We start from the raw sequence: 15,448 nt of genomic DNA, 5'->3' as shown, positions 1-15,448 counted from the left end.
AACCTCTTATTCCCCTAGTACTTTGTTCTATATGAGGAGAGAATGTCAAAGTGTTAATCAGATAAACTAATCCTTGTTAATGTGTCAGCTAGTTAATTATAATCCTGCCTTAGGTCAATATATCAATGATTTTAGATTTTGTCCTCTGGATGGTAAATCTTCTATATAGAACAGCAATTCTCAGAGTGGTCTAGGGAGCTGTTGGGGGGGGGTGTCCCTAAGACCATTTCAGATCATCTGTGAGTTCAAAGCTGTTTTCATAATAATACTAAGACATTTTAGTTTCTAATGTGGTCAAAACTGACACATGTAACCAGCAAAAGTTCTTTGGGGGAGAGGAAGAGAGAATCTTAATGATTTTTAAGAGTGTAAAGTAACCCTAAGACCAAAAAGTTTAAAAACTGCTGCCTTACCAGATGATCTTCAAGAGTTGTGGCTAAAAAAATTCATCAACTTGCAGCCAACCTGGTAATGGGCCTTTCTAAATTCAACCAGATTGGTCATTGGGAAGCAAATATAAACACCCTGCCTCCACTAGTACTCAAAGGCTCTTCAGTTTGGTGAGATCTGCTAGACCTCATGTCCTACACTGGTACAGCCTTCAAGAACATAGAGCCATTATCACAGCACAATGAGGTATCAGGGCATCAGAAGAGAACCACAGTGGAGGACCCCAGCCTTTACCTGCTTCAAACCATAGTTCAAGAGGTTCCTTAAGGAGTAATGCTAACAGTAAGCATTTTAGACCCAGAAAGCAGGACAATTTGGGTCTGACAGTTTTGGTATGAGAACTTTGCCCCTCCCCCCTGCCTCATAACAGAAAAGCAGTCTCCTATTATGTCTATGAGTAAGGCTATGTTTAAAAGCCAAAGCTACATTTGTGATCAATATAACTAGTGATGTTGAAAAACAGATTCACAGGGCAAGACCTTTCAAGTCAATTTCTATAAATAGTGACCATGGTAGTAGAAGGATATGGGAGATATCTTTTTTTCTGTCCTGTTTCTCATTGAATAGAGCTGCCCAGCACCTCATTAATGTTGGTAAGAAATAATTTAACTGCAGCTGAAGCTTTTAAACTGTGAGATGAGCAGATTTAGGTCTCCTACCTGGAATAATTATCTGCAAAGTACTACCACTTCCTTCTCCAACTAACTGGAAGCCAGGGTTCAAATTACATAGGAGCAAGCATATACCTGAGGCTATGAAAATCCCTGCAGGAACCCTGTCATCAGAATTTTAGCAAATGGCACCGCTAGTCAAAGAAAAATTTTAGGAGCTTCCTATCTCCCTTGGAAACAAAAACAGATGTAGGGCACACTCTCTGGCCTTGTTAAGCAAGAAGGACATCAGGATCACTGATGCGAAGAAATAGGAATCTGCTAGGTAGGGATCCCATTCCATCGAAGAATGTTATTAAATGGACCCTCTAGGAAGAAGCTGCAGGTAACCTCTAAGATAACAAAGATTCAACCATTTTAAAGCAAGTTTAATTATTTATTACTTTAAATTCTCAGATCTGTAGAGACAGCATCACAGGTTGTCATTTATTAGTACTCAGCTAGAGTATTCTAGTGTTTTTACATTGTTCCTTTGTTGTTGTTTAGTCATTTTTCATTTAGGTCTGACTCTTCATGACCCTTTTTGGAGTTTTTCTTGGCATAGATACTGGAGTGGTTTGCCATTTTCTTCTCCAGCTCATTTTACAGATGAAGAAACTGAGGCAAACAAGATTAAATGATTTGCCCAGGGCCACACAGACACTTGTCTGAGGCTGGATTTGAACTCAGGACTTTCTGTCTCCAGGAAACACCACCTAGCTGCCCCTATTATTCCTTATCACATACCGTATACTGAAGTCAGATTAGACATTCCCATATGATAGATATGCATGCTTTCCTACCTCTGTACTTTTGCTGTTTTTTTAATATCTGAAACACTCTCTCCATTCCTCCTCTCCTACCCAACCCCTAACTTTGTTAATTAACATCCTATCCCTTCTATCACCTTCACCATGAAGCTTGCCCTGATTTCACTCATTTTGAGGTTCTCACTCCTTATTTAAAATCACTTTGCACTCTTCTTCTTCTGTTCAATGCAACAGCACTTAGAGATATAAAGATGACAAATGACTGTCCCTCTCCTCAAGGAGCTCACAATGTAGTAGAGAAATATGTCATCTGTAAAATGAGGCATTTGGACAAGGGAATCTCTATGGCTCCTTCCAGCACCAGATCTTAGGATTCTATGACTGATATAGAATTGAGTGTGAATGGGAGGGGAGCAAAAGAGAGATGTAGTCAACGCGCCACAAGAAAAGTTTAGTAGGGCGTGGCGAGCACATTTTCAACTAAGAGATGAGGGAAATTTTCATGGAGAAAGAAGAACATGAGTTAGGTCTTAAAGGGAGAGAAGGATTTCAGTGAACCTATAAGGAGGGGGAGTTATGTTTCAGGCATGATACATGGTCTGAATGGTATGAATTCACAGACCATGTAGAGGGGAAGATAAAATGAGGTAACAATCATCACTTGGTTGAAATGTGGAGCATGTGATTTGTCACATTTTACTTTGCATTAAGGGATCACACATTTAGAGCTGGAAGAGACGTTATAGGCTGATTGCAAATTCCTTATTGTACAGTTGAAGAAATGAGGTCCAGAGAAGTTGTGACTTGTCTAAAATCACACAGGTAGTAAGTAGCAGAATTGAGATTCAGTACTCTGTCTCTGGATCCAGTATACTTTCCCCTTATACCTTCACTGAGTCCTTGTTTGTATGTGTGTATGTATGTATGTACATATGTATATTTTTAAAAATTCTTTCTAGAATGTACACTACTTGGGATGCAGGAAACATGCCTTATTCATTCTTTAATCACTCTCAGATCTATTGACAGTGCCCTGCATATAGTTGGTACTTAATAAATGTTGGATGATTGAAGGCTTGTGATTTGCTCAGGTGCTTCTTCGGGTCACCTTGCTTGTTCAAAAAGCCTGTACTCCTTTTCGTTTTTTTGATTTGGGTTATTTATTTTCATTGGTTATTATGGGAAAATGTGAAGAGAATAATTCAAGCAATTTCCCAGTGAAATCTGAACTTTTAAATTGTTGATTAAGTACTGATTGTTCATAAATGCAGCATTGAACTCCAGGCACAGAGAAGCCCAGACTACATCTGTCTTTGGGTGTTGTTGACAGCAATATTCATGTTTGTTTCAATATTCCACAAAACAAAACGTCTTCAAAGCCAGCAGCTGTTGTCAGTATGCTGATTACCACCCCTAAGAGATAAAGTGTTGGAGAATTGAGGGAGTCTTTGCTTCTAACAAATCATTAAGAACTCAGGACTCCCTGTCTCTGTCTGTGTCTCTTTGTCCGTTTGGCTCCCCCCCCCCCCCCCCCCCCACATTCCACATTCTGCTTTAAAGTTTTCTCTTTCACATGATATCATCTCATTTGCTTCCTCACAATAATTTTATTTTTAATTATAATTTTTATTATATAGAGTAATATTATGTGAGTGTGAATGTGAGGTGAGCAAAGGAGACATGCAGTTAAAGTGCCACAAGGAAAATTTTTTGGGGGAGCTAGCACACTTTCAACTAGGAGATGAGGGAAATTATAGTATCATAATATGTATTATCATTTTTATTATAGCTAGCATGGATATTGCACTTTAAGGTTTGCAAAGTGCTTTGTAAATGTTATTTGATTCTCACAATAGCCCTGAGATTTAGGTGTTATTAGCATCCCCATTTTGCAGAGGAGGAATCTGAGGCTCAGAAAGGTTATGTGATTTGCTCAGGATTCAAACTCCAATTTCCCGGACTGCCACGTCCAGCACTCTGTCTACTATGCCACCTTACTGCCTGGAAACTGTCCTCGGGAATCAGGACACCTATGTTCTTTTGCTGTCTCAAACACTAGCTGTGTGACCATGAATAAATCATCTTTCAAAGCCTCACTTTCCTCATATTAAAAATGGGATTAATAATACAGGTGCTACCACCTCATCAGGTTGTTACGAAGAAAGTACTTTGGAAACTTCCAAGCACTATATGGGTATGAGTTAAAACAATATTTATTATAATATATAATAATATATTACATTATTATTATGATACATTGTTACATCTCTTCAAGCATTTTACGATCACTGGCAGAACTTTTCAAAATATGAAAATATTGTTGAACTCATCCCATTCTGCATTCTATTTGCAGGCAAGATGAAAGACCGGCTCCCAGAGTTGCTGGAATTATCCAGGCAGTATGACCAACAGTTTCCTGATAGAGAGGATGAAGAGGACTTGGCCCAGGAGAATATTATATTTGAGACAGACTACATCCTGGAATCTTTGTACAGGGACATCCGAGACATCCAGACAGAGAATCATCTGCTGACCGTGGACGTCAAGCGTCTGGGCAAGCAGAACGTCCGCTTCCTCACCTCCATGCGCCGCCTCAGCAGCATTAAGCGGGACACCAACTCCATTGCTAAGGACATCAAAACTCGGGGAGAAGCCATCCATAAGAAGCTCCAGAGCATGAAAACTTTAAGCGACGTAGCAGAGCAGAAGCACGGCGCCAATTCCGCCATGGCCCGAATCTCCAAGGCCCAGTACAACGCGCTCACTCGAGCTTTCCAGGAGGCCATGCACGACTACAACGAAGCCGAGATGAACCAGAGAGAGAACTGCAAGATCCGTATTCAGCGGCAGCTGGAGATCATGGGCAAAGAGGTCTCTGGGGCTCAGATAGAAGAGATGTGCGAGCAAGGGAAGTGGGATGTTTTCTCCGAGAACCTCCTGGCCGATGTGAAAGGGGCCCGCTCCGCCCTGAACGAGATTGAGAGCCGGCACAAGGAGCTAGTGAAATTGGAGAGCCGGATCCGGGAGGTGCATGAACTTTTCTTCCAGATGGCTTTGCTCGTGGAAGAGCAGGGGGACACGCTAGATGTCATAGAGCTGAACGTGGAAAAGATCCAGAACTACGTAGGAGAGGCAAAAGCTCACGTGAAAAAAGCGGTGGAGTACAAAAAGAGGAACCCTTGTCGGACACTTTGCTGCTGCTGCTGCCGGTGCCTCGAGTGAGACGGATGTGCCTGGAACCCCTGGACCCCCATCACCACCAACTGACTGTGACCAGAATATGCTGAATGAACACTTCGATCAAGACTCGTACAGGTCTCAGAACAAAAATGAGTTAGACCATCCTCAAGGGCCTCGGGAATGTTTGTGGGTCATCTTTGTATCTCTCAAAGGGAAGCAGCAGCAGAAGAAGAAGAAGAAGAAGAAAGAAGAAAGTTGGGCTAAGATGTTGGGTTATCTCTAAAAGATAATTGATGCTGCCAAAGTTTTCATCAGAAAAAACAAGATTTGCTATAATACTAACTCTCATTAGCTCTGTGTGTAGTGTATCCAAAATGCTTTCCTTCTTTTTATGGAAAATAGAGACAGGAACAATACTCTTATCCTTGGAAAGTTAGTGTTATAAGCATTTTTCTCAGCAGGGGGAAGTCCAATTATGAGTCCACTAAAATTATGAGGTTTCTTAGTCATTTGATCATGGTCAAATAGGCTGGTTCTAATAGAACTGGAAAAGTAAATTACTGCCTCACATAACTAGATGCTGGAATCCTCCTGGGACCTGGTCCTTAAGAATTTAATTTACTCCGAAACTAAGAGAAAATGTAAAATTGCTTGTTTTTCTCCCTTGCTGAATCAGATTTTTTTTTGTTTTATTTTGTTTTTTTAAGTCACAACCCACACAATTTTCCAGCCTAATCTTTATTATTGCATTAAACATTCATAGTTCCTTATTTCCATTCTGTTGGAAAATATTTTGGGGACAATTTTCAACTATGTTTAAGCACTGAAGATTGAATAGGTACAAAGCACTTGGATTACAGCACCTGTGTTTTTAGATCTGTACATATTAACATCTGTATATATTAAAATAACACAAAGTTTACTTTTTAACTTGTCAATTTTATGCATACATGAATATCCTGGCACATACAATGGTAGAACATTAGTCTTCACTGTTGTTTATAGATAAGTGCCAAGCCAACTCATTTTCCTTCAGATTTATGAATACCCCTGGTTAAAAATAAATACTAGGTAGATCCCAATACTTTAAGAAAGTCTCTCATTCCCAAACCTATTTTGGTTTTTTTTTTTTAAATCCCTCCTTTGTCCTGTAAAACCTACAAAAAATTAATTTGGAAACTCTTTGTACTGATTCTGTTTGGCAAAAATAGGAAAAAGGGACCAGAAAGACATACAGAACAAAACACACCAGCACTAATTCAAGGATGTCTTAGGACAGATGACAAGTAATTAGTCACAGCTAATTCTTCCTTTTAGCCCCATGGTAGGCTGGAAAGAACCCTAGCCTGGAAGTAAGGACGCCTGAGGGCTTAGATCTTGGTCCACTTAAGTATCTGTGTTAACATTGGCCAAGTCACTTTACCTCCAGTATCCTCATCTGTAAAATAATGGGTTCTATAATATTTGAAAATCATAGCTATAAAAGGCAAAAAGTTATCTATTATAAGGAATTAATGAGGATAATAAAGACCTAAATGATCTCTTGAGTACTTGACATCTGTCAGATTTTATTGATTTAACTTGTTCTATTTCATATGGGCCATTCCTTCTCTCTCTCATGGAATTTAGAACTATCCGTGAAATGCAAACAATTAGGAATAGGGTATTTTAAAGTAGAACTATTTACTAACCTTTTGTCACAAGTCTTTTAAAGTACTAATTATAGTTTTCCCTATATTTTTGTGTCATATCCTTTTAAACCTCAACCCCATATAATTTTATCTATTATTATAAACTAAAATTTACTGAGTTAGATTCTGTGTCTTAGGAGGAAGCTGTCAGGGAAAACTCATGTTGAAAATTGAAAGTATTTCATATGAGAATATCTTGTCTCTTCCCAGCCTTGTGATGAGTTGGAGTATAAAACTTACCAGTGACCAAAATCACCAGGTAATGGAAATTGTACTCCATTAACATTGATCCTTCTCACGTTAACCATCTGCCCTGCCCCTTTTCCAATCAACCTAATACCTTTTTGCTGCTCCTTCTCAAACTATGTCAATGGTAAATCATTCAGCTCTCCAACAAATAGATTCTTGGGAAAAATCAGATTAAAAAGGGGCTAAAAACACAAAGTAGAGTATTTATTTATAGTTCTTTCAACTGTTTTTGTTTTGTTTAGTTTTGTTGTTAGTTTTGTGGCCTTGTGGGCAAGCGCTCTTTGTTATTTTAATGGTTAATCCTAGGGGAAATTGAGGATTTTAAATCCTCACCTCCATTTTAAATCAGTCTCATCTCCACAGTCATTACTGTTTCCCAGGTTTCAAATGCCAGATCTGCTACTTTCTGCTTGTGTGACACTGGGCAAGGCTCTTACCCTCTCTGGGCCCCAGTTTCCTTGTATGTAAAATAAGGGAGTAGGACTAGGGGAGGGTTCTTGTAGCTCTAAAACTAAGATCCCTTCTCAGTAACTGGACCACTACCAACTTAAGACTATAATTTGAGGTAGTTATTCAATTTTCTCTGCCTTCCCTTTTTTGCACATATGTATTTTTATGAACAATTTGTATGAAAACCTATTGAAAAGTAAATTCTGTTTATACCATTGCATATTCTATTCCAAACTTTGTTTATGTCACTACATGTAGTTTTATATAGTTGTAATTAGTGTTTGCAATTCTGCTTTTTTTCACTTAACATTATTTTATCTCTTTCTGTATATTGACATTGTTTATGTACTTGTCATTTTTAATAGCTACCTAATATTCCATAGTATTAATATACTATCATTTGCATATCTGTTGTCTTCATATAAAATATTTGGGTTGTTTCTGATTTTTTACTCTTACAAATAGAATTGCTATAAACATCTTTGTATAAATCACATTTGTTTTCTTTAGGATTATTTCCTTTATTAAAGTAGTACTTTGATGTCTTCTGAGGCTATAATAGCATAGAATTAACTGTGTCAGGTTATTACAAATTGGAATTGGGGGATGGGCCAGGCAATGGATTGTATTTGATGTCCAAGATAAGAACCAAGAGGTCCATAACTAGTAGACCACTGGCTGATCATTTTTTTTTTTGTCTGGAGTTCAGTATCTATAGATGGAAAGAGTAGCTATATCAGATCCTTAAAGAGTTGAAGTATTTCTTGAATTACAAGGTCAAAGAATATGAGGTATTCTGTGACTCTATCAAATAATGCCCTGTTCTCCAGACACATCTGGCCAATTTACATGACACCAGGCTCTTTGTACCCATTTTGAGTCAAAGTGCTTTAATCTATTTCCTTTGTCATTAATGAGGCTGTTCTTTCCTTAGTATGAAGATCCTCATTCACAATTTAGAAAAGGACATTCTTTATCATTTACAACGATATATTTTGTGTGTCATAGGGGTAGTTATTACATCTAAAGAATATCAGCTAATAATGTCCACTGCAGGGAAGAACTATTCATATGTTTAATTTAAGGTTATACTCATGCACTTTGTGGTACTTTTATGACTGGGCAAGGAATTCAACCTCTTTGGACCTCAGTCTCCTTGTCTATAAAATGAAAAGAGTGGATTAGAATCAAAAGTTCTTAATCTGGGGGCACATGAACTTTAAAAAATATTTTAATAACTATTTCAATATGTGTTTTCTTTGTAATCCTATCTATTTTATTTTATGCATCTAAAAACATTATTCTAAGAAGGGTATCTATAGGCTTCAGCACACTGCCAAAGGGGTCCATTACAGAAAAAAAAAAGTAAGAATTCTTAACCTAAAAAACTTATGAGTGTGGAGGCGTGTGGGTGGGGCTGTATCCATGAGTAAAGTGATCTCCACCAGAGTTACTGTGGCTAACAGCACCGGAAGCTTCCACATTGGGAAGTTCAGCCACTACCTGGAGAAAGGCTGTAGGAAAGAGATGGAGCTTTACTGTTTGATCAATTAATGCCTAGGGCCAAGGTGAAATTGGAGGCGCCTAATTAGCATTATTATGCTTTATGTTCTGATGAGGCTTCTTAAAAAAAAAAACACCACCCAACTAGCCTCTCAACATAGGTGTATGCTTAGTTATAGAATGCTATTCTAATCATTCTGTTAATGCTTACTTATTCTTTCTGTGATTTAGTATTCCTTTCTGTGAGTAGGAATAAACCACTTATCTCATCTTTCTTAGCCACTCAAAAAAAAAAAAATGAAGAAGAAGAAGAAGAAGTAGAACTAGACTAGATAATCTCTAAGGTTGGGCTTAGTTCTAAATGCAATGATCTTCTCAACTCACATAATTGCCTAGGAAAAAGCTTTGGTCAGATTAACAGGCTTGTAGAAAAGGAAAATGCACTTGCACCTTACAAGTATGCCTGAATTTCACACATCTCAAATGGATAAATAGAACAAAACCCACATTTTAATTTGCTTAGAGAATTGGTTGGCAATTACATTTAGAAAGTGTAGAACTTTTTTGCCCTGGGTTTCCAGTTTCTGAAGCTCAGGTAGCAGTTCCACTGTGGATCTTTTTCCCTGAGAGCCCAAAATTAATCCAAGAAGATCAGCTCTTAAATATTTTGGAAAGATAATAGAGCAGACAACTCAACTGATGACCTTTAATAAAATGAAAATAGTAGGTCTAGCAAGAATAAGAATGCAACTAATTTGTGTATAAGGAATCTTTTTTTTTTTTGCCATGATAAGGCTGTTTGTTCACTTTTATGATTGCATTTGTGGTTCTGTGTACAAGCTGATCTGGAACAGCAGGACAGTATCCAACTCCAGAAGAAAAATTAAAGGTGAACGGGAACTATTTACTCAATTAAACTCAATAAATCATATGTAGTTTACTGGAGCGTTCCTCCTACTAGAGGTCGGGATCTGTGGAGAATTGGAGAAGGGAGGATTGAAATTGTAGCAACGAACTACAGACCTCAGCTGTAAATTAAATGAAAGGAGTAAATTGGCTTTCTCCACATTCTAGTCTATCCCCATAGGTCTTCTTTTCTCCCTGAATTTAAAAATGTACTACAGAACAAAGTTGTTGATGAGCAGTTTTTTTTTTTTCATTTTGATATAGGAGGAATCTCATTGCTGGCCACTAAGTAATGAAGTCATTGGCTATGGCAATGAAAAGAAAACATAAATATAGATATAGACAACACATATGCATATACAAGTGAATATATCTATATCTATAGCCACATATATACAATTCTTGATTTCTGTAAATTCGGATTATGCAAATTCTACTGCTGTATGGAAGGGCAGCAAGATCCCTGCCCTCCCCCCACCACACACACACATACCTTGGGCTTGGAGTAGAAGGGGTGGCAGCACCCTAGGCACTGAAAAATTTGGGCTGTGGGGAGCATAGAGCCCCTGAGGGGGCAAGGTCATGCGGAGCTCCCCAGGGGAGAAGGTCTGCAGAATGGGTCTAGGTTTACTTATGGTGGGAACTATCTCCCTATATGTATATATACACACATACATACACATATATGTATATATATACATATGTACATATATGTACGCACACACTCCCTGGCCTCCAGGTCTGTGCATTCCCCATCTGCTTCTGCAGTGACAGTGGTAGAATGGCAAGAGAGGTGCATAAGATGCTAAAAATCACAATTTTTAGAAACTTTTGAACATTTTAAAAGTTTTAAGACAGTTTTAATCATTGATTTGACTGGTAACCCAGCTCACAAATGCAAGATACCTTGTCCAACAACCAATGAGTTGACTACTGGAGGAAGTTGTTTCTCAATTGAAGGAGTCTTGCAGGTTCTCTTTAGATAAAGGAATTGTGATTCTGTAATTCTTTGTGAATTGTCAGAATTGGTTTTATCATCCATCAAAAATGTATAAAAAAAATGACATTTCATGTAACATTTGTCATTTAATGGAACATTACAGGGCTTTATGATAATCATAAGCAAAAAAAAAACCACCTTGAAATTAGTTTCGGCTAATAAATGTTGGTTCATCTGCTGAAGAAGACAAACAAAGAAATCAGTTCTACAAAAAAATTCAATAAGATTCTTCAAATTGTATCAAGGTATACTTTAATACTTGGTGCACTTAGGAGAAAACAAAAATACATTGGAAAATAAGCCTCAGGAAAACAGGAAAACAAAAAAGACTTATAGACTATACTACACTAGATTGCATAACAGCATCGCACTTATACAGAGTATCCCGAAGGTTTTACTACAGCTTTAAGTTTTAATATATAATTTAATGTGCTAAAACTTTGGGGTCATCCTGTAGATAGTGAATATTTTCTTCAGAAAATGAAAGATGCTAGACATTGAAAGCACTAGATACTTTGATACTTCAATGGATCTTAAATCTCATCCATGTGGGTACTTCCTCCTGTGCTCCTGCAATGTAGATTTCACTTCATCCATGCCTGGAAATCTTTTTCTAGTTTTGTCCATGTTGTCCCATAAACCTTCCATGAGGGACCCACCAAAGTACTGAGGGGGTGTATTAGGAGTTGTCTTTTTCTACATCGGTACTAGAGTTGTAGATGAGCTGTCCCTCTCAATGCATGGCCAGCCCATCTTTCAAAGTCATACACCAGTCATCCTTTATATATTATGTTGTAGGTTACCCACATTTACCATGTGCCCCTCTTTTGCTGAATGACTTGCATCTTTAATTGGATTCAATTCAATTAGACAAATATATGGTCTCCTGAGACTACGGTATTCCATGACTCACAGACATACAACATCCTCTGAAAGAATATTGGTGTTAGGAAAGGAGGACTTTTGTTTTAGGGATCATTGAAAACACTACACAATTCCTCACAATTTCCCACTAGTCTATTCTTGTTGAGCTTTGGACCCAGCTTATTGTCCATGCACGGCATCTGTCCCAGACATATGTACTGATAGATTAGTTTTGGAAGAATTTGTCCATCCAATTGTAGATCATCATTGGGACAATAGACATTCTTCATCCATATGGTTTTTCCCATGGAGACAGTTAAGCTGAACTCTTTTGAATTATTGTGGATATTATTTGGGAGACTATACAATGAAAAAATGACACCCTGAATAACATTACCAAAAAATGAAATGAATTATGTCTCAACAGACAGGAAATAACTAGTTATTGATGTGGTAGACTTTTCTGATTCAGCTGTCTGTGCAGAGTCAGATCACTGACTTGTTGGCTCAAAGAGATAAAAGTCAACACCAAAACTGGAAAAAAAGGGTAAAGAGCATGCACTTAAAATAAGCTCAAATCTGATTTATCTGAATAAGAAATTAACATAAGAAACTGGGAAATGAATGATGAAAGATATCACCATTTCCTATGGAAATTTAACAGAAATAAAGCAACTGCCAAAATGAGAAGTCCAAAAGAGCCTAGTAACATCTTCAGGCAGCAAACACTTAAATTTCTTGCTAAATGGTAAGACAGGGTAGCAAAGAGTAACACCAGAATAAATTATAAATTCATTTACGAAGTGTAACTGAGGAGTATGGTGGGAGATTTATGAGTAGTATTCCCTCATAAAACAGTGAGGCACTAGAACGTGAAATTGTTTGGCTATTTAGGAGGAATATAGTTGGGGGCAGTATTTGGAATATGTCTGTTTTATCAAAACAAAATGTATCAATGCATTTTTAATAGGAGAAATGGAAAGCAAAACAAATGTGCAGACATCTTGGCTTAAGACTCAGTTACACCAAATTAGTCAGAGAGCATTAAAAGATGAAACAGGAAGGAGGAAGCATGCAAAAAATGGAAAAGATCTGGTGACATGTAACATGAGATTCTTGTGTTCCCCCCTTCCCCAGCCCAGGCTGAAGCCCAGGTGCCCTGTGTTTTCACCCCTCCCTCAAAGTTCTTTGCTACTGTCCTAAGAAAGTTGGGAAGAGGGTCTCTTGTTTCTGCCAGTGGCTCAAGCCCTCACTGATTTTTTTCCCTCAATTTTAGGAGTCCAATCACCACAGTTCTATTTATCCACTTAACAGTCAAATTAGCTTTTACAAAGAAATATTTGCTTCAAAGGTATAGGAGGAACAAACATAGCTCTGACATACCACTCCCCCGTACCCAAAACTGTCTTTTTCTTTTGTACTCTCAAATATTCAAATGAACCCATTATCTCATCAATATGGGCATTCCCTCCAATGATACAGATCACAGCTCATTTCTTCCTGCCTATTTTGTGCTACTTTTGTCCATTTCCTCCTGGAAATTTGACAGACAGCTGCCAAAGCCATTTTTAGAAAGTTTAGGTCTGTCCATGTCACCACCCCTACTCAGTAAACTACAGTGGCTCTCTCTTACCTCTAAGTTCAAATATAAAATGTTACATTTGCCATTTAAAGCTTTTTACTACCTGACCCCTCCCTACCTTTCGAGTCTTCTCAGACTTTATTCCCCTTCTTCAAGTCTACAAGCTAGCCAAATGACCTGCTTGCTCTTCTTCACCCATGACTCTCCTGCTCCCATCTGTAGGCTTTTGCACTGCCTATTTCCCATGCTTCAAATCTCTCCCTCTTTTAAAATGCCTGGCTTCCTTTAAAACTCAGCTCAATTGTATGACAGAGATTCACAATTTTACATATGGAATCCCACTCCTAGGCAAGCTTGGTGTACCCTTCAAAAGAATCCTGTAACATTGCATACGTGTAGGGGGACTGGGGAAGAGAAGTAGAGGAGAGAAATGAGGCAAGAAAGAAAAGGTAGGGACTTTGAATGGCAAATGGAAGGCCCCTGGGCATATGGGGAGAAGCTGACACTCCAAAATGACGACAAATTCCTAGTACCTGCAAGCCCAGAGACTGCTAAGAATGGATTCATAGTATGTGATCTTTCTTTCCCCAGTTGAGCTGAGATTTCATCTTACTCCAGGCTCCAGATTCTGAGTCTTGTGTGTTCTATCATCTAAACTAATCTATATGACTTCCTTGACTACAATTTTATTTCTTGCTTTGATCAATGTTTGCTCGCTCTCTGTGATTGTCTTTTGTATTGTAAGGATATGGTGAGAGAAGTTAAGCATGTCAAGATTAAATAAACTGTTAAACTCCTTGCCTGGGCATAACTACTACCTACCCCAAATGACCAGAAAAAATACTTTTATTTTGAATCCCTCCAAAACAAAATTATACCCTAGAAATATCTGAAGTGCATTAGATAGATATAATTCTAGCCCCAAAGCCCTCTGACAGATAGGGGGGAAAGGAGTGATTTCCCAACCATAATCATTGTCTTACGCTCTACAATGGTAGAACCACAATCTCTCCCATTAGAAAGTAAGCTCCTTGAAGTTAGGGACGGACTAATTTCTTTTGTATTCCTAGAGCTGATCACAGAACTGGTATATAGTAAGTGCTTAATGCATGCTTGTGGATTGATTGACTGAGTGAAATGAGAATACTGTAGTAAATGAAATCGTGGGGGAAAAAGTTGGGCTTTAACTTTCTATCTTGACAATGTGCCTCTTACTTTGTCATTCAGTCATTTCAGTTGTGTCCAATCCTTCATGACTCCATTTGGGGTTTTCTTGGCAGAGATACTGGAATGGTTTGTCATTTCCTTCTCCAGCTCATTTTACAGATGAGGAAAGTAAGGCAAAGAGGGTTAAGTGACTTGCCCAGGGTCACACAGTTACTAAGTATCTGAGACCAGATTTGACCTCAGGTCTTCCTGACTCCAGACCTGGCATTCTATCTACTGTACCACCTAGCTGCCCCTTCCTTGTATGTTACACAATAATAACAGCTAATCTTTATATAGACCTTTAAGATGTATAAAGTGCTTTATGCATTCTCACTTGATTCTCACAATCTTGTGAGGTCATTGCTATTATTGTCCCCATTTTATAGATGGGAAAATTGAGGCCCATAGAGATTAAGTGATTTGTCCAGGGCCACATAATTAGTTGATTATTGAGGCAGGCTTTAAACAAATCTTGACTGCAAGTCCAAAACTCTATCCTTTGAACCACTTAGCTGCCCTTACAAGGTTTCCTAGTCAAATGTTCTATCAACTTAAAAGATAATTGATGTTTTTAAAAGCCCTCTTCCCAAAATAGAAAGTAGATTTCTATTTCTGTGAAACTCAAACCAAGAAAAAAAAAAGAAAACCTTTTCAATGTAAGGTCATCAACTTATATTATCTCATTCCATCTACTTTTAATCACCCAAGACTCTTTCCTTTAAGCATTCTATATCAGTTCTCTTAATGGAGAATGTGAAGTGTTCTGAGTGGTGTGCTCTAAATTCAAGAGATGGACTATGTTAATTTTCTATCATAGCTATAATTCTTTATACAGAAAAGTATATATTTTCTATCAGAGAATTCAAGAATTTGTAAAACTATGTTCCACCTGAAAGGTTTTTTAAAATTATATTTTAGTCATAAGACATAAAGGAATTCTGGAA

At 37.9% G+C, this 15,448-nt stretch overlaps 1 protein-coding gene across 2 annotated transcripts in view; it reads left to right on the top strand.

Moving 5' to 3' along the window:
• Positions 1 to 5,972, top strand: part of STX11 (syntaxin 11) — a 56,046-nt gene extending 50,074 nt beyond the window's left edge. For both annotated transcript variants that reach the window (XM_027850733.1, XM_027850734.1), the window contains one exon: positions 4,224 to 5,972. In XM_027850733.1, coding sequence (XP_027706534.1) covers positions 4,224 to 5,092 — 869 coding nt within the window. In that variant the 3' untranslated portion in view covers positions 5,093 to 5,972. The remainder of the gene's footprint in view (positions 1 to 4,223) is intronic.
• The last annotated feature ends 9,476 nt before the right edge of the window (positions 5,973 to 15,448 follow it).

The sequence above is a fragment of the Vombatus ursinus genome, unplaced genomic scaffold (assembly GCF_900497805.2).
Source record: "Vombatus ursinus unplaced genomic scaffold, bare-nosed wombat genome assembly UNPS02009132.1, whole genome shotgun sequence".
NCBI lineage: Eukaryota > Metazoa > Chordata > Mammalia > Diprotodontia > Vombatidae > Vombatus > Vombatus ursinus.
Note: the sequence above shows the minus strand (reverse complement) of the source record. Positions and strands in the feature narration are given on the sequence as shown.